The sequence below is a fragment of the Chelonoidis abingdonii genome, chromosome 19 (genome assembly GCF_003597395.2).
Source record: "Chelonoidis abingdonii isolate Lonesome George chromosome 19, CheloAbing_2.0, whole genome shotgun sequence".
Classification (NCBI taxonomy): domain Eukaryota; kingdom Metazoa; phylum Chordata; order Testudines; family Testudinidae; genus Chelonoidis; species Chelonoidis abingdonii.
Window position 1 is genome coordinate 32,158,390 of NC_133787.1, and position 20,955 is coordinate 32,179,344.

Consider the following 20,955-nt stretch of genomic DNA (forward strand, 5'->3'; position numbering starts at 1 on the left):
CTGTGAATGGATAAAAATATGTGGGATTGGTTTTATATCTAACCTGGAAAAGCATTTGACACTTTTGTTTTATACCTTTTAAGAAACAGACCTCAGTTGCTGATAATGGGTGTTGCACTGTAGTTGTAATCTTTTTAACTCTAATGAATTATTTTCTATTTCCAAATGGATCTCTTTCCTTCAGGATTCTATTGATGCTGCACTAAATAGATTGATTTAAAACTATGAATGTTCAAAGATAAACATGCAGATTCAGATTCCTTGGAAAGTCCTGCATTTAATCTGTGTTCTCTTTCCCATAGTTGCCCATTAAAATGTGTAAATACCAGCTTTCCCCTTTCTAATCACTATCTCCTTTTGATGCTCAGTTCCTTCAATGATTTGATACACCCTATCAGATAAGTAATCATGATGCCTAAAATATGCCTAAAGCTGAAGCATCACTGAAAGATGCAGGTAGAAGTAGCAGGCTGCTTATATTCTTTTATTATTCATTGACGGCCATAAGTGTGCTCGGAATGGCACAAACATAAATGAAGACACAGTCGCTGCCCAAGAATGGACAAAGGTTTCTTGGAATTTATTACTGACAAGTATCATGGTCAGCAGTTTTTCAGCATGTTTTTTTTAATCATGCCATCAATTTTATGCATGGAAAAAATGTCATTGTACAAACAAATCAACATATGCATGTGCAAAATGAATTAAATTGGACATTTTTGTAGTCTAAAGGGTAGTTAAGGAGCTAATAGTAGATATGTCCAGAAAGGAATAGGAGATAACTGTTAAGCAGGTATTTAATTTTGGCGGGGGGAAGTGAAAATAAGCTGAGGGAAGTGGTAGAGTGCACGTAAACATGCCGACTTTTCACCTCAGGGGACCAATAAAAGTTGTTGCACTAACCCTTTTAATTTTATCTTTGTCTGTACCAGTACTGTTAACTTTCACTTTATACATTTAGAGACCCGAATTGAGTTTGGTGTCAGATGCAAATCAGTTAGTTTCAGTTTAGTGTCAGTCACCAGAGACCACATTTTCAAAAATAAATGTGCAAAGTTCACATACACTGATGTGTGTGCACAAATTTCAGTGCAAACACTGCATCCATAGAGAAATCTGACTTTGGGAGGGCTGACAAATATAAAAGGGCACACACAATGTTGCAAATGTGGCCCTCAGTATACAGGATGACCACACAATTTAGTACAATTTCTTTGTGAGACAGTTTCAGAGATGAAGTAGCTGGGGTTCCTATACTTCAGGTAATAAGAGAACTGTCTATCAGAACATACATACACACAGAATAGAGTGTTCAATATGTAAAGAGTGCAGCAAAAGCTACTTTAGCTTTTTTCAATGGGAGACAGCTGAGGGGGATGACAATATGGTCTCATTTTAGAAATGCAGTTTCAGTGGTAACACACATTCTTTACTGATCCTAAGCCTCATATATTCCCAGAGTTAGCCATACTCAGAAAACACAGTTGTACATTATTACAGTTAAGATTCCTTCAGAGGGAAAACAGATGAGTGCCTGCAAATGGGATTGCTATTAACATACCCAATGGGCCAGCAAAGTTCCTCTATATATACAGCCAGATTTGCTTGTGAGCATTCTTTGACAAATGAGGACATTTAGCTGTGATACATACATGGAATATCAAGCAGTATATGCAGGTAGGCCACATCAGCAGTCAGCCAGGGTCTCTTGAGGATCTGATGCGACTGCAGGTGTGGGAAGGGGATCGGAGAGGTTTCTAAAAATGAGAATATGTTTGATCAGCTTGGCAAAATTTCTGTTTAGGCTGCTTAGAAATGCAATATCAGTTTATATTCACAATAAGGAACTGATTCTCATTTCTACTAAGGTCCTGGTCCTCTGGCAGTATAAAGGCACCTTAGTGTAACTGAGGATCAGGCCCTAAATGTTTTTCATGTCTGAATTGTTTTTCTTTCTAACAGCTAATGGTATCTCCTCTTTTTCTATTAGGTTGAGAGGATTGTTGACAAAAGGAAGAACAAAAAGGGCAAATGGGAATATCTTATCAGATGGAAAGGCTATGGAAGCAATGAGGACACTTGGGAACCTGAGCATCACCTATTGCATTGTGAGGAATTTATTGATGAGTTCAATGGACTACGTGTCACTAGAGAAAAGCGAGCAAAACATGGGAAACAGACCAGTGCGCCAAAATTTTTACGGGAAAGCCGAGGGTCATCTGTGGAGAAAATATCACACAGACCTTCTGAATCTGGGAAGGCCAAAGGGTCAACACATAAAAGAAAGCGAATTAACCCATCTCTTCAAAAACAGAAACGAGGGTACACAGCAAAGCCGGCACCTGCTGGTGACAGGGCCACTAAAACTGTGACTTACCGAACTACGCCCAGTGGTTTACAGATCATGCCATTGAAGAAGCCTCACAATGGCCTACAGAACGGAGATGCTGGTCACGAGAAAGATTCTAGACATTTTGGGAATGGCTCACAACAGCAAAACATGGATTTAAATGGCCACGAAGGAGAACATGATTTGCCCAGCATGTTGGAAGTTAATAATGATGTGCCTGTTGTGAATGGAATCGGTATGTGATTTAAACAGCAACAGTCCTTTCTGTTAGGTTTTAATTATGGCAATTGATAACAAAGAGCCCAATTCATGGAAAAGTTATTGTCATACTGCATGAGTAATAAGCACATGAAAAAGTCCAGACTCTGCACACAATTTTCCATCAATCCACTTCTTCACCTCCCTCCCTTTTCCTGATGAGTCATGTGAGGCAATGTGGACTGTGTCACACACCTCTCTGGTGTGTTTTATTTACAGGTATTTGTGGGGGAGGGATGCCGAGGAATGGTGTGGGGGTGACAGTTGAGGTATAATCAACTCTGGAATTCTGGCTATACCTCTTTACCAATTTACTAATTGCGTCTCAATTCCACAAGTACCGGCCCAGCACTCCAGAAAAGGCAGGATCTTGGAAACTATCTTAGTATTAATTTGTTGCCTAAACTTTGTGATAAATGTGCCTGAATAATTTTACAGTACTTATTACTGCCACTAGTAACATTTGTGAGGTAATTATTCAGGATTGCCATTCCAGATGAGCCCAGAAGTCAGTATCTCTTGACAGTGACTTGATTCATAGGATGGTGCAAGGCAAACACTTCATTGGAAGGTACAAGGAATCCTGTAGTAGACAATTTATAATCACCTGCCCAGAGGGAATGTTTATTCCTTCCCCCAGTAGTTAGTGGTTGGCTTATCCCCTGGAGAATGGAGTTTATACTCCTTATAAAAAAAATCATCTTGTTTAACATAATCGTTAAATTGGGTTAATTGTGTGTTGTGTATTTCATTTGATCGATTTCTCCCTTTCAATTTCACTGAATATCCACTTGTTCCTATATTCTGTGAAAAGGTAAATAGGAGCAACCAATTTATCATGCATCACCTCAGTCAGCCAAGGAGTGCCAGGTCTTTTCAATCTCTCCCTCTATAGCAGTCTTTCCATGTTTCTAATTATTTTCATTGGCCTTCTCTGGCCCCTTCTGTTTCTGCTGTATATTTTTGGAGACAGTGAGCAGAACTGAACACAGTATTCCAGGTGAGGCTGTACTGCTGACTGATATAATAGCACTACACTGTTTTCAGTATTGTTTTCTATTCCTTTCCTTATACTGCCTAACATTTTGTTTGGTTTTTTTGACTGCTGCTGCACAGCAAGCAGAGGTTTTCATTGAGGTGTTCACAATGACTCACCAGTCTTTTTTCCTGAGTGATTACAGTTAATTTAGAATCCAGCAATGTGTATGAGTAGTTCAAATTCCTTCCATTGTGCATTTCATCTGCTATCATGTTGCCAATTCACATATCTTTGTTAGGACTCTCTCTCTAGTTCTTCACAATCTCTTCTAGTCTCCACTAACCAAATTTTGTTCACTGAAGATGTTTCTATCACTTCACTTCCTTTTCAGATCATTTACACCTCTACCCCGATATAACGCTGTCCTTGGGAGCCAAAAAAATCTTACTGCGTTATAGGTGAAACCGCATTATATTGAACTCACTTTCATCCACTGGAGTGTGCAGCCTCGCTCCCCCAGAGCGCTGCTTTACCACATTATAGCCATTTGTGTTATATCAGGTCACGTTATATCGGGGTAGAGGTGTCTATGTATATCAAACCAACCAGTCTTACTACAGGTCCTTAGGGCAGCTCACTGTTAATCATTTGCCATGATGGAACAAATGGTTTCTTTTCCACTCTTTATTTTTATTAGCCAATTTCTAGTCCATGATAGTATTAGTTTCCTTAATAGCCTCTTGTGAATGACTGTCAAGGCTTTCTGAAATTCCACATAAATCATATTATATCACCCAGTTTTCCATTATCCACTACATTGTGGACACACATTCAAAGAACTCTAGTAGGTTAGAGAGGTGCAGTATTCTTTTACAGGAGCCATACTGGGCTGCCTCATCATGGCCATCAAGGTGTTTTTAATTCCTTAATTTCCGTTTTGGTATTGTTTCAGTGACATGAGAGTATTCAGTATATTTCTTTGCTAATCCCATAACCTTGATCAATATAGTTGCCCCAGCAGTTGCCACACTATATAACCATTGCTGTTATTTGGGTATTGCATAAGAAGTTCACACCTGCATTTTGTGAATTTAAAGCCTCACAAGTGAAACTCACTGAAATGCCCATTAACTTGAACCCTTTCAAGTGCGAACACAGGCATTCTGGGCTTCTGGGCTTTGCTGGGTTGGGTGAAGGAGTCTGTTTGAAAATTGAGCTTCAGCTGTGTTATGTGTATAACATTTAAGTTGTTTTTTCGTTTTTGTAGTTATAGGTTTTAATGAGTGAAGGTTTTTAATGCCTATTGCTCCTAATCCATTTTCATTTTCCAGTACACAATATATTTATTCAGAATGCAGTGGTTTTTACACATACCTTCCTTTTATATTTTAAGATCATTTTATTAAAAGGGGAAAAATAAAATGAGAACTCGGGGGGGCAAATAAACTTTCATTCGTCCTCACTGGGAAAAAAAGGGTATCTCCCATTCCTTGTTGAAATAATACTCTTGACAAATCTGTCTTGAAAAAAAAGCCCTTCCTCGCCCAGGTGTGCAGACACTTATGGCATAACAGCAGATGGCCTGAACTATCTGAGAACATTTCTTTATAACAATTTTTACATTGTCTCTCCCCAACTCCATCACTTCTATTCTTGTGCTTTACACTCTTGTCTTGCTCCCTTCACTCCATTCTGTTCTTCCTGCAACCAGAAGCAAAGTGAAGCTGAATTTTGATCTCTACATTTTGAGCTTAGATGTATGTCCTCCAAAAGTTCTGTCTAGCAGCACTCCTGAGTTGATGATTCCATCCAGTCTCACTTTGCAGTGGCCAACATGCACAATGGAGGAGAGAAAAAGGGGACAAACTATGCAGCTAAAATAAGAGGGGAAGGGATAGAAAACAGGGGAGAAGAGGAGCAGGTAAGATGGATTAAAAGTAATGCTTTTTAAAGTTTTTTTGCTATAGGCTTTTGAAATTTCTTCCATTCCTTGTCAGGAAGAATTAGAGAGTGTGACAGAAACCACAGGTAAATCAAAGAAATCTGCATTGCTATTCATATCCAGCCGAGACTAATATGTTCTCCCCTCAGTTTGCACACTTACAGGAAGGCTTATTAGCAGTAATACAGATGCAGTTGTGATGAGGGCATATGTCCACTTAGTACTGGACTGACATCACCAACTGCTTTCACACAGGACAGCAGCTAAGTCTTCAGTCATCCCCAATCTTGGTTATAGTCCCACCCATAGCCTAGAAGTGAAAGGCCCTATATCCCATCACTCTGAACCAAAAGTGCCTTTCATACTATAGCAATAATGAATAATTGAATTAACCTGATAATTAAATTTATGCCATAAGCTGAGTAACCCTATAATTAAATAACCTGTATTTTGTCTATAAAATACCACACATACTAATGGTGCTGTAGAAATAAAATATGTTCGGGGACAGAGGTTCAGTGGCTCCCTAAAGTGGCCTCCACTAATGCATGCCCCGCTTTGTGTACACATACACTTGGATGGGCTATCACCTGCACACCCCACGGATACAATTTTCACCAACAGACCCATAGTATACGTGTAGATATATGTATGTGGACATGCACACACATACCTGCATGCACATTACTGGAAGTTTGGACCACTGTGCAGCCATGTCAGACTCAGCAGAGCAGCTGGAATAGTCACAGACACAGCTTTTGCCTCTGCATCACATGGACTTGCTTTCTTCTCAGGATCTGCCGGATTGGGAGACTACACTTTTTGCCCACAATCTGCACCCTCCCTCCCTGAGGAGATAATTGCCTGGAAAAAATACTGCCTCTTTCATAGACTTCTCTGCCGAAGGGAAGAATCCAGCCCCAACCTTGAAAGCCCAGAACAAATAGTGCTTACCATCTTCTCCTATTATCTTTTAAGGGAATCAACTGCTGGTGATAAAAGCTTCAAGCACCTCATAATATACATTAATATCTATATCTTTAAAATTCTAATGTTCAACCCCACCTTTAAATACATTTACCAAAATAAAAAAAATTTCCATTCTGCATTCCTCCGCTTACTCTTAATTTTCCTTAATCACAAGATTACTGTATTTTATTAGTTCTGTTACCGAGAATGGCGGAACAGAACCGTGTAACAAATGACTGTATGAATACTTATATCTGCCTCCATTAGGGTAAAAGCTTTTTGCCTGGTGGACATTAGAGAACATAAATCAAAATGACCTGAGCCGCACTGGTTCTGTCCACTAGGGGGCTGCACTTGCCATACACACTAGCTAGTCCATTTCAACACACAGCATTGTAATTCCCATGATATAGCCACCTCTTCTCAGCTCTTCCCTGTCAGTAAGTGTAAGGGTGTGCTGTAGGTTAATGTATGCTGCTCTCTTGTTTCCTTTGCATCTCGCCATAAACTAGGAACACCTGTTGTTTTGATGTCCCCGAGGAGATGTGCGCTGTTAGCCTTGGAGGTCTGGACTCTTGCATTGTGAATGACTGTAATAGGCCAGGCCATGAGGAAAAACAAAACACTAGATAAACTCTGGAACATCTGTTCAAAAACTTTCTATAGCTTGAAGCAGTATTCTGATGACATTTGTTGTCTTCTGTTATCCCATTTCTATCTGCTTCTTTCATAATACTGCAATTGAGAGTGATTGTTGTGTCAAATTCCTTGACAGCATCAAATTTTTCCTTTAAATAGTCTTCTTCCTGCCCTGCTCTAGTTCTGCACACCATCTGCTGAAGAATGCCTGCTTGTTATGTATCACTAACCTCTGTATCTTTCCACTATGGAAACCTTCATAGTGTCATGGTGTCCTTAATTTAAATACTCTCTATCAATCCAGTTTCCTGCTTCCTTTTTATTCCCCTTGTTCTGTTCATTATAGGAAACAGTAAAATGCAACCAAAAATACTCACTTTCTCAGTGTTGTTGTAGCCAAGTTGATCCCAGGATATTAGAGAGACAAGGTGCGTGAGGTAATATCTTTTCTTGGACTAACTTCTGTTGGTGAGAAAGACAAGCTTTGGAGCTTACAGGGCTCTTTTTCAGGTCTGGGAAACATACTCAAAGTGTCACAGCTAAACACGAGGTGGAACAGATTGTTTAGCATAAGGAACATTTTAAGGAACCATTCAAGGTAAAGTGGCCTGTTAACACCCCTCCCATTGGGGGTGGAGAGGGGGAAGAAGGAAGGTGAGGGAGGCAGCTGGGGGTGGAGGGTTATGTGGGTGAAACCAGACAAATCACTATGCTCTCGAATGAACTCACAGGAAAAATTATAACAACAGAAACACATCACCTGTGGGTAATAACTTTTTACAAAGTGATCTGACCTATCAGTCCTCATCCTTAAGGGAAACCTGCACAACACTTTCCAATGGACTGAATAGACACGTTGCAGTAATAAATCATAAATACAATAATAATCCCAAACCCCTTAACTCCCACTGCCTTTTTCCTCTTTTCTTCACCCACCTATAACTGGAGGGGTGTTAACATGCCTCTTCACCTTGAATGGCCCTTTGACATAAGAATGGCCATAGTGGGTCAGACCAAAGGTCCATCCAGCCCACTATCCTGTCTACCAACAGTGACCAAAGCCAGGTGTCCCAGAGGGAGTGAACCTAACAGGTAATGATCAAGTGATCTCTCTCCTGCCATCCATCTCCACCCTCCAACAAACAGAGGCTAGGGACACCATTCCTTACCCATCCTGGCTAATAGCCATTAATGGACTTAACCTCCATTAAATTTATCTAGTTCTCTTTTAAACCCTGTTATAGTCCTAGCCTTCACAACCTCCTCAGGCAAGGAGTTCCACAGCTTGACTGTGTGCTGCGTGAAGAAGAACGTCCTTTTCTTTGTTTTAAACCTGCTGCCCATTAATTTCATTTGTTGGCTCCTAGTTCTTACAGGAACAAGTAAATAACTTTTCCTTATTCACTTTCTTCACACCACTCATGATTTTATATACCTCTATCATATCCCGCCTTAGTCTCCTCTTTTCCAAGCTGAAAATTCCTAGCCTCTTTAATTCCTCCTCATATGGGACCCGTTCCAAACCCCTAATCATTTTAGTTGCCCTTCTCTGAATTTTTCTAATGCCAGTATATCTTTTTGAGATGAGACCACATCTGTATGCAGTATTCAAGATGTGGGCATACCATGGATTTATAAGGGCAATAAGATATTCTCCGTCTTATTCTCTATCCCTTTTTGAATGATTCCCAACATCCTGTTTGCTTTTTTGACTGCCACTGCACACTGTGTGGACGTCTTCAGAGAACTATCCACGAAGACTCCAAGATCTCTTTCCTGATCAGTTGTAGCTAAATTAGCCCCCATCATATAGTATGTATAGTTGGGGTTATTTTTTCCAATGTGCATTACTTTACATTTATCCACATTAAATTTCATTTGCCAATTATTTGCCATTCATGTGTGTGTTAACTGCTTATGCTAAACAATCTGTTCCACCTTACTTAGCTGTGACACTCTGGTCCAATAAGAGATATTACCTCACCCATCTTGTCTCACTTTCTCAGTTCAGTCTGGATAGAAATGTGTTGATTTAAAGAACCCTGCAGATGCATAATTGATTACATGGCCCTAAAACTATTACCAAAAAACACTCCTGAGAGTTTAATGCAACAGAACTGTCTCTGGGACATTCTTACTTTCATTTGCTCTTCTGGAACATCCTTGCAACAAGTGAGTAACAAACTTGGTTAAAGTATGGGAGATTCATCATTAGGTCCCTACCAAATTCATGGTCCATTTTGGTCAATTTCACGGTCATAGGATTTTAAAAATGTCATGATTTCAGCTATTTAAATCTGAAATTTTAGTGTTTCAATTGTAGAGGTCCTGACCCAAAGGAGTTGTGGGGAGTTCACAAGGTTATTGTAGAGGCTGGGGGGTTGCAGTACTGCTACCCTTACTTCTGCACTGTTGCTGGCAGTGGTGCTGCCTTCACAGCTGGAGAGTGGTGGCTGCTGGCTGGGAACCCAGCTCCAGCTCTGAAGGCAGAGCCGCTGCCAGCAGCAGCACAGAAGTAAGGGTGGCATGGTATGGTACTGCCACCCTTACTTCTGTGCTGCTGCCTGCAGCTCTGAGCCCTTAGTCAGCAGCCACCACTGTCCAGCCGCCCAGCTCTGAAGGCAGCAGTGCAGAAGTAAAGGGTCACATGGTATGGTAGTGCCACCCGTATATCTGTGCTGCTGCTGGTGGGGCGCTGCCTTTGGAGCTGGGCACCTGGCCAACAGCCACTGCTCTCCGGTTGCCGAGCTCTGAAGGCAGCACAGAAGTAAGGGTGGTAAATTGTGATTCTCCCCCCAATAACGTTGTGACTCACCTGCAGCTCCTTTTTGGGTCAGGACCCCCAATTTGGGGAACGCTGGTCTCCCCCATGAAATCTGTATAATATAGGATAAAAGCACACAAAAGATCAGATTTCACTGGAGGAGAACAGATTTCACAGTCTGTGACACGTTTTTTGTGAATTTGGTAGGGCCCTACTCATCAATTCTTAGTTAACATGGTAGCTAGAGAGACAGTGTGATCTAGTGCGTAGGGCACTTGACAGGGTTCTGTTCCTGGCTCATCATTGAACTGCTGTATGACCTTAAGTGTGTCACTTCTGTTTCCTTTCCCACCCTTTGTTTCATCTTTTTAGACAGTATGACTATCGAGATGAGTTTGGTACAGCACTTAGCATAATGTGGCCCTGAAGTCAGCTGGGATCTCTAGACTCTAATATAAATTTTGTTCCTTTGGTGACTTTTACCAACTCTTCTTCCCAATCTTTACATGGCTCTTTCTACACACCTTCACAAGTTTTATTGCAGATTATTTATAACCCGGTATTTAATTTATAGACCTAGGTAAATTAAGGAAAGATTGTCTCATGCTCTCTTTCACATATAAACTGACAGCACCAAAAAGCTGAACTAAAATTTTCATCTCTGTGCTTAGGCTGGGAAACCAAGTTCAAAGGTAGCTAAAGCTTCCTGTATTTCTTTGTGACATCTCTAATTTATTTCACATACATTATTCATTGTTTGGGGGATGGTTAGCTTTACTCCATGCCACAGTCATTTTTCATCTTGACATATTAAGGTGTTAACTGTTACCCTCCCATGTACTAACCAGGTGAAAAGTTAGGCACCATTTTGTTTTAGGCTGAATGTTCAGTAGGAAGACGCATTATTTAATTATAGCTGCAAACGTTGATATTCACTATCTTGGCCCATCTCAAAGCAGATAACTAAATTATGTTTAAGTTCCAACAACTAGAGATGAGCGTCTGCGATCCATGCTGGAATACTGATATTGACAGACAGGCAACATTGTTCAGAATTTTGATACAGAATTGCACGATCATGAGACTATCAGACATTCCTCCCATAGATAATCCATGGATAGTTATTGGTATTTTTATCAGTTTTAGGTTTCATACAAAAACGACCAGACCTATTTTAGTTGCATTGGTGTAAATCTTTGCATGAAACCTAAAACAATTATAGGCAAAGTGTATTCAGCCGACAGGATTTTAACCAACAGAAGGTCTACATGCAGTCTTCAGTGTCATTTGAGGAAAACATAAATTAGAAAACATAGGTGCCATTGTAGATTGCATGTAGACCTTCTGTTGGTTACAATCCTGTCAGCTGACACACACTTTGCTTATAATAATTGCTGTGAGGTTAACAGCTTCTTTTGTCATATCTTTAACTTCCCCACTTGGTGCACTATTTGAACAAAATGAGATGCAACAAATAATGATGATAAACTGATTGACGAGAGGCTTTTTGTTTTGATGGATTTCCCTTAAGAATTAAGCCCCCACCCTTCCCTTACCATCTGTACTTAGAACAGCTGTTGCTTATTCCTTAATAGTATGCAGATTACCAATGCAGTTAGCCCAAGGCTGCTTCCATCTCATGTCCATTCTTGCATCTAATTTCCTAAGTTCTTTAGACTTTATTGCAAAATCTCCCTCTCCAGCAGGCTTGCAGATGGACCAAACAACATAGTGAGCACGAAGCAGAGCAAATAGTGCACAAATGTGGTATTGGAATCTTTGTCTCCTCCACCCTCCCCAAAAAAGAAAGGAAGAATTATTCACAAGTCCAATTATTCATTTCACATGACCGTTTATACAAGAAATTTTGTTTGTTTATAAGAATGTTTGTGAACAATGAAATTGATGAACACCTAAGTATAAGTTTGCTTAAAGGTTCATACCAGAAGTTGTTCACAGATTTAAAGGCCAGAAAGAACAACTATGATTGTCATGTCTGACTTCTTTCCTAACAAGACCACCTATTCAAGTAGCCATCTTGAAATTTCTTTGCTTTCCCATTAGGGTTGCCAACTTTCTACTTGCATAAAACCGAACACCCTTGCCCCACCCCCTGCCCTGCCCCTTCTCTAAGGCCCCGCCCCTGCTCACTCCATTCCCCCTTCCCTCTCTTGCTCACTCTTCCCACCGTCACTCACTCGTTTTCACTGGGCTGGCTCAGGGGGTTGGGGTGCAGGAGAGGGTAAGTGCTCGAGCTCGGCTCTGGGGTGGGGCCACCGATAAGGGGGTTGCGGTGCAGGTGGGGGCTCCAAGCTGGGGGGTGGAGCCAAGAGGTTTGGAGTATGGGAGGGGGCTCTGGGCTGAGGCAGAGGGTTGGGAGGGGGTATGGGCTCTGGGCTGGGTGTGTGGGTTCCAGAGTGGGACCAGAAGTGAGGAGTTCAGGGTGTGTGGGAGGGTTCTGGGCTGGGGCTGAAGAGTTTGGAATGTGGGAGGAGGATCAGGGCTGGGGTGCAGGAGGGAGTCACGGTGCAGGCTCTGGGCGGTGCTTACCTCAAGCAGCTCCCAGAAGCAGCAGCTGTCCCCCCCCTCCGGCTCCTACACAGAGGCACTGCCAGGTGGGTCTGCGTGCTGCCCCGTCTGCGGGCGCTGCCACCACAGCTCCCATTGGCCATAGTTCCTGGCCAATGGGAGCTGCAGAACTGGCACTTGTGGCGGGGCAGCATGTGGAGCCCCCTGGCTGCACCTACACATAGGAGCCAGAGGGGGGATATGCCACTGCTTCCGGGAGCCATAGCAGGCAGGGAGCCTGCCTTAGCCCCTCTGCGCCACTGACCGGACTTTTAACGGCCCAGTCAGCGGTGCTGACTGGAGCCACCAGAGTCCCTTTTTGACCAGGCATTCCAGTTGAAAACCAGACACCTGGGAACCCTATTTCCCATCTATTGTTTGTAAAAAAGCTACAGTCCTCCAGTCAGGCACAAGAAACGGTACCATGCATCCTAGATGACATATACTGTCAGCGAACAGAAAATAGATGAAGACCTAGATAAAGGAAGTTGGTTGCAAACAATGACAGGCTGAAATGCCTTCACAAAGTATTTGTGAACAATTCTGAATGTTGTACAAATTTGTAAAAGTCAGTCACCAGTGCTGCAGACATTTCTACACTGCTTATCGTTAAGCACATTAATACTCCCACTGCCTTCCATGGAACTCCTCCTGAGTCTAAAGTTAAGCACATATGTGTTTGCAAGATTGAGACCTCAGTTTGCAAATAATTCATGAACAGAAAAAAAAGGAATAAACTACCAGACAAGTCATTATGCTCTAGTAATGAGTCACTATAAACAAGGAAGAAGCCAAAAATGTACAAGTTATAATTTTTAAAATTTCAAACATTAAACAACATGTGTTGTTGGCTTGGGATTTTTACATTTGAAAATAATTCTTATCAAAAAAAAAAAACCTAAAGGCTTCAAATATTCTTTCTAAACTAAGGAACTAATTTAAATTTAATGTTTCAATTAATAAACCGTTATTTAATTGAATATATCTGCTAGAGCTCTACTAGAGAGTGTTTATAATTTAACTGTAAAAAGAGTTTTATTGAATCCCTGAAAAAATAAAATTAACAAATATGTATATATTAAATCAGGCAAGACTCTATCAGCTGACTACTATTAGACATTTAATGTAGTTTAGTTCTAAATATAATAATTGCAGGGTATAAAGAGATATTTTACAGGACGTGAACATTTGCAGAGTCCAGGGTTTTGTGACGGCTAGTCGTGTAGTTGAATTAGCTACTCAGACATCAAGTAATGGAAATATTAAGACTATCTAAGGAAGATGGCTGGCTCCTATTAGGGAATCTTTCATTATAAATTCATCATTACAGTCATCAGTAACAATGCATTTTTAATTGGACAAAGATGATCTAAGCTACAAAATTTACATCCATGTCCTAATTTCCATCCCTCCTCCTCAAAAAAACCCTTTTAGCTTTTTAATACCAAAACCAGGAGGTTGGTTTACTCTGCTCTAGAGGTAAGAACAAACAATTAAATACAGATTCAGGTTTGGATGCAGACTGTACTCCTCTTTTTCCTTCCTGGACGTTTGGAGTATTTTGGGACCATCTCCCCCTCTTTTTTAAAAAAAAAATGGCCAATATATCAAGTAAATTAAGCAACTTTAACTTCTGCTTTTGTACAGTCTATATAAGAACCTAAGAATGGTCTGATCCAGTATGGCCAGTGGTCCACTAGCCCAGTATCCTGTCTTCCGACAGTGGCTAGTGCCAGATGCTTCAGAGGGAGTGAACAGAACAGGGAAATGTATCAAGTCATCCATCCCGTCATCCAGTCTCAATTTCTAGCAGTCAGAGGTTTAGGGACACTCTGACCATCTTAACTAATAGCCATTGATGGACCTATCTGCCATGAACTTATCTAATTATTTTATTCACCCATCATTTTTAATGGTAATAACATTTAAAATATCTGTAACTGCAAAAAGGAGACTTACAGAAAGCATGTGTTTAGGATATTTTTATGACTCCATAACACAGCCTTTGGCCTACTTGTGTATTGTTACTAATGACAACATATTTCCTGAATATCCCATAGGAATTATAAATATGAACAAAGCAGGAGTTACAATTTGCTGCAAGCAGAACGCAGGATAAACTGTATGTTTCTCAGTAAGATGCTGTTTTGTTGTGGTGGTTTTGTTTTTAAAGAGGAAGCATGTATTTCTTGTCACTGATTTGGTGTTTTCCTATCAATAGTGTTCTGCAAAATGGCACCAGCATTAATACTTTTTTTGCAGTTTTATGTTAAAAGTACAGGTGATTAAAAAGTCAGTATTTACCTCTGTTACTACACAGTGGTATATGAGATACCACAGTTGTGTCCTAGTCCCCCTTTTGTGGGGAGGGGACTTTTATTAATGTAAAGTTACAATAAGACATTAACCTACTTCATTATATATTATTACTTATTAAGGATCAGCTTAAGATTCAAAGAACCTGGCTAATGATTTTGGCTTCCGAGTTGGAGAGCCCTCATTCTCAGAGTATGCTAAAAAGGGTGACCAAATTTTTAAAATGGCTATCCTCTTTTTAGCACTTCTCTTGGGTATATACGTGGTGTAATATGTCCTCTAATATGAGGACAGTATGTATTTTACTATTCCACAATTCCATTGAAGGAGAAGTAATATTTTCCCAATAATGTGCAATACAAGGTCTTGCTGCTAACAAAAAAAAAAAAAAAAAAAAAAAAAAAAGTTAATTTGTCATCCTGTTTAAAATGTAGATCCTTTACTGGAGCATTAGGTAAGCAGATCAGGGGACCTCAAGGAAGCCAGCATTTTGTCATGAGATGACTCTGTTTCCTCCCAAAACTGTCTAATTCTTGGATACAAACTTCACATTTACAAATATGTTTGCCTTTCCCTGAAGCCTCTCCAATGGAGCACCTTATATCAAGTTGTAGCCTAATTTGAGCATAATCTCAGATACCACAGTGCGATAACAGTGGGTAAAATACTACCTTTAATGGTGACCGCTGGAATTATAAGGAAGAGGAGTGTGATAGTGGAGTCAGCTTAGCTGTAAATGTTTGATATGAACTGCTCTATCTTGCTCTGAGTCCCTATAGAGATGTACAGTTGAAGATCCTGTTCCTACATTAAAGTTGCCAAATGGAGTTGGCAATGGCTTTAGTTCTGTATACAAGGAACAAAATGTATCTTAGGAAGAGGTGATATGGACTAAGTCAATCATGCCCAGCTTTGCTAAAGAAAATTGAATTAGAATTTTCCCATGAACTTGAGGGTTACCCCAAATTCCCATAAAAGAGCAGGGTACAGCTGCTCTCATTTTCCACTACAGGCACATCTGTTGAGACCACCAGTCCCCAAATGCAATGATTGATCTAGATTGGAGTGGTCTTCTGCTCAGATCATGATAGAGCATTTCATTCCGGGGTACACACGCTGAACCACTGTAGTAAAAATGAACAGTCAGGGGACACACTAGAATTCGTGGGCCACATTTGGTTGCTGGACACATTTTTGCCCACCCTTGGAATAGGATGATCTAGACATCAAGTGAAATTAAAGTTAATCATACACTACACTGTTTTCTTTGGAGGGATAGACATGATGACGTATCCATTTTGGTTGTTTGCATTTAAAAGGTTCCTCTCTAGCCAACGGAGGCCTGAATCTGCACAGCACTGTGAAAAGGAAACTGGATGGGGAGAAAGATTATGTCTTTGATAAGAGACTAAGGTACAGCGTGCGTCAAAATGAAAGTAACTGTCGCTTCAGGGACATTGTGGTCCGGAAAGAAGATGGTTTCACACACATTCTGCTCTCCAGCCAGACTTCAGATAACAATGCACTGACCCCAGAGGTAAGCATGTAGCCATAAAAGCAAAAGAAAGCCATCTTAATAGATGGGAATGTGGTTAACCTGAAAATTAAAGGCAACTCTTAATCTGTATTTTTAGAGGGTGGGGTTCCCTATTGAATATCTTTTTAAAATTTATGGAGCTGAAATATTCCATCTTTCCATGCTTGGAATTTTATCCAGATGGATCCAACTGTTATATGCAATGGAAAATTTTTTTTCAAATAATCTCTCCCAAAAGAAAAGATGTGATCACTAATCCCTGCCTGCAGTTTTAAGAAATAGTTGTTCAAATATAAAAATTACTACCCTTAGTGGAAATCTGGCCTCTAACGCAATATGTTTGATCAGTACTGCAATGATTTATACACAAATCAGGATCTTATCTCAGGATAAAAATTCAAAAAATTAAAAGTCATCCTTAATCCTTAATGCTTTTATTTAAATTGTCCATTTGACATTTGGCATTGTATTCTTTACAAACTGAGGTCCCAACCCTGCACTCAAATGCACAGGGATTCAGAGTGTCTCTGTATAAGTGATGTTATTGATTTCCATTGAATCAGTCATTCTACATCTAGGATTTAGGATTGTTTTGTCTTGTTTATCAAGACTTCTATTAAGTAACAAATGTGTCATTTTGAAATTAATTTCCAATAATTGAACACAGCTAAAAGCATTGCCAAGCACATCAGGCCTTAAATTTTACCTCCCCCCACCCCCTAAATAGTTAGGATCCAGTGGGGAATGTACTCTGTCTTTCATATTGGGGACAAATACACAGAGACATTAACACTGTTGGTACCATACAAAACTAGACACTTACCACCCACAGTTTTTGCAATATTTATAAGTAGGGCCCTACCAAATTCATGGTCCATTTTGGTCAATTTCATGGTCATAGGATTTTAAAAATCGTAAGTTTCATGATTTCAGCTATTTTAATCTGAAATTTCACAGTGTTGTAATTTTTGACCCAAAAAGGAGTTGCAGTACTGCTATACTTAACCCTGTGCTGCTGCTTCACAGCTGGGTAGTTGGAGAGCAGTGGCTGCAGGCTGGGAGCCCAGCTCTGAAGGCAGAGCCACTGCCAGCAGCAGCGCAGATCTAAGGATGGTATGGTACGGTATTGCCACCCTTACTTCTGCACTGCTGCTTGCAGAGCTGGGCTCTCAGTCAGTAGCTGCCACTATCCAGCTGCCCAGCTCTGAAGGCAGCAGCGTAGAAGAAAGGGTGGCATGGGATGGTATTGCCACCTTTACTGCTGTGCTGCTGCTGGCGGGGCACAACCTTCAGATCCAGACACCCGGCCAACAACCGCCACTCACCAGCCACCAAGCTCTCAAGTCAGCACAGAAGTAAGGGTGGCAATACTGCTACCCCCTAAAATAACCTATGACCCCCCTGCAACTTTTTTGGGTCAGGATCCCCAATTTGAGAAACGCTGTTCTCACCCGTGAAATCTGTATAGCATAGCATAAAAGCACACAAAAGATCAGATTTCACAGATGTCTTCTGACAGTGGCCAATGCCAGATGCTTCTGAGAGAATGAACAAAACAGGGCAATTATCAAGTGATCCATCCCATGATGTCCAGTCCCAGCATCTGGCAGTCAGAGGCTTAGGGACATCCCTAGCATGGTGGCCCTGACCATCTTGGCTAATAGCTATTAATAGACCTATCCCTTCATGAACTTTGTTTTTTAACCCAGTTATAGTTTCACATGGCCATGAATTTGGTAGGTCCAAATGATAAGGAATACTGTAGTAAAGGTAAATCCTATCGAGCACCAAACTCACTATACTTATAAAAATTACATTAAATCCATCATTCCTATAGAATCCATCACTTGGTTATGAGGCAAACAACTTTACGTATAAGTATGAAACTGCTGTACTATAAATGACTGCTGACTGAGGCAAACCAAAGACTTGCCATGTTAACTTTAGACAGACATAGCTTTGTGTTGCTGGCCCTAAGAGCTCATCCCCCAGATCACCAAGAGGAGTTCAAGTTCATTGAGCAGTGTGGCTAGAGCCCAAAATTCTCCAGAGAAGCCATACCTGGCCTACTCCTTTGAATCTTTTCTGTAACCCAGCAGCCAACCTCTATGCATGAACCACACAAACAGATATGGTGGGCTCCTTCTCTCAGATCCGCAGCATTGACAGTATTCCTGGTGCTGGGCTGAAGTCATTGCTGATGCTGGAAACGTGGAAATAAATAGCCTTTTTCTTTCTAAAGCTGCATTAATATCTAAGGTCTGCATGGTCGGGGCTTAGTAACAGGGTATCTAGCTTTTCACATCTAGCTTGCGTGTTTAAAACCCACAATTTCAGCGAAGAGACCAAGGGCCATGCAGTATGGAGCAAATCTCTGGTCCCTGGTGTGTGGTTTCTCCTAGGCGGGTTGAGACAATATTCTGTGGGTGAACACAGAGCTTCAGTCCCCAGGGATGTCAGTTTGACACCTTGTACCAGCGCTAACCACACACTTGCAGAACACTTATAGACAGTGGAGAAGAGGGTTTGGTTTTGTTAAAAGTTACTATAGTCATTTCAGACTCTGTTAGAAACACAGGAAAAAATGTTTGCTCAAATCTGCTCAGAGCAGGTCTAGCTGACATGGAAGTTAAAACTTGAGCTGGAGCTGCCATGATTGCTACCATCAGTGGAGTAAGTAGACAAGGCAGCAAGGCTTGTGCAGCCCAGAATCATCGAACTATAATTACACAAAGGCCCACTCTCTCCTTAGCTTCTCTGCTTTCCATTGTGATTCCTCCTGACCCAGCCATAGCTGGACTTCCTTTGGGCTTTAGCTGTTTTGTTAAACTAGTGATTTACTCTGTTTATCCCCACTTAAAGATGTCTAAAAACCCAAAGGTTATATTATAGAGTTTTCTGCACGTGTCAAAGCAGAGCCAAGCAAACATTTGCCTGACAAAAGATTAACTTCAACTATGGTATGCAATTTAAGTTATTATCACTAGGCTTGTTGATATCACGAGTAAAGGGAGGTAAGCTAACACTAAATGGAACATCATAATTCATGCTAGTAACTACATCACAGCTGAAGTTCATGCAGTTGATTTTAGCATAAAACATGCCTATGTTCCTTTCTTTTAGGATTTGCATTGATTGTAATTGGCTCAGTGCCATTGTGGTTTTTGAAAAAAGATTCAGATTACTAATGGAATTATTTCCTTTTATCTTTAACTAGACATTGCTCATTTTGAAAAATTATAATTTTGCTTTGGTATTTTATTTCATTTTTTAAAGAGTCATGCAAATTTTCAACATAAATTCTACCAATGGGTTATTTAAACTTCACAGGTCACTTGCTAATTTTGAAGATTTGATTCAGACTTTTTTGAAAGTCTATTACCTAAATATATAGAAAACTTCTGTTATTGTTTTTTAAACTCAACAGCTTTTTGGTAATCCAAAATCTGTTTCAAACCCAGGAACATGGTTAATCCATTGTTTTTATTCTTCCTAGTTAGGGTAAAAATACTTCTGGGGATTAATAATTTACTGAGTTAAAAAGCAGAAGAGTAAATGAGAAAATAAATTCTAGATTGTTGATGGCTTTAGTAGTAAAGATTGACAGAACTACTCCATATGCATTATGAGTCAAAAACTGAAAGTGGAGGTACACACATGAAATACCAACATTCATTCTTCTAGACATGAAAAAAATGCAGTGCTTGTAGTGTCATAGATATATGTCACATCACTGGTTTACTTGCACTCTTCTTCTCATGAAATATGGCAGGTTCAAGCTGACAGCTATCTGTATTATTATTCTTCTAGCAGACAGATTGCTTCTCATGGCGACTTCAATCACAAGTATTGCTCTATCATTCCAGTAGGATTTATCATCCCCATATAATTGATCAGATATCCTTGTACTGGAAAGGACTCTATGCTTACAGGAGTGCCGATGTATCAATAAATATTAGAATTACATGTATAATTAACAAGGCTGTCCAAAGTAATCCTGCAGAATAGTTATAAAAATGCTACCAAGGGTTGCTCGTTGTAACATTTTTAGAGAATGTTTCTCTTTTTATATTTATATTTGCAAATGGACCGTTAGTGTTTCAAATAAATACATGAAATTTAATTTTTTAAACCTGGTACTTCTAATGATTTATACAGGTTATGTGTAGGTGAGTTTAGGGATAAATTCCTGATTCACTGAGACTTTCTGAATCTAAGCAAAGTTTAGAGAGAAGTCTTTGAAAACACCCATTTGTAAGAAGGGGATGGGAGAGGAGAAATAACTCAACTAAGCTCTTAGAAAGATAGTGGTCTATTTTTTTTAGCAGTTTAAGTACATTTTATATCAGTTTATAAAAGGGAAATCTTGCCAGACAAACCTGATTGCTAATTTTGTAATCCTATTAAAAAAAAAATCAATCTAGAGAAAGCAGTAGTTTTAATATATTTGGATTTCAGTAAAGCAGTAGATGCAGGACCGAGCCTCAGCTGGCCTAAATTGGTGATTTGGCTGATTTACACCAGATGAGGATCTGGTCATGTGAATTTTTGTTTATAACATTAAATCATTAATTCAAATAGGACTTGGGTAGGAATAATCTCCTGTCAAATGAAAACTGGTTGAAGGGCCATA

The 20,955-nt window shown here is 40.2% G+C and overlaps 1 protein-coding gene across 1 annotated transcript in view; it reads left to right on the plus strand.

The window, feature by feature from the left end:
* The window catches only part of CDYL2 (chromodomain Y like 2), a 78,283-nt gene that overhangs the window by 37,768 nt on the left and 19,560 nt on the right, over positions 1 to 20,955 (plus strand). Inside the window, exons 2-3 of the mRNA XM_075073632.1 lie at positions 1,991 to 2,585; positions 16,105 to 16,322. Coding sequence (XP_074929733.1) covers positions 1,991 to 2,585; positions 16,105 to 16,322 — 813 coding nt within the window. The remainder of the gene's footprint in view (positions 1 to 1,990; positions 2,586 to 16,104; positions 16,323 to 20,955) is intronic.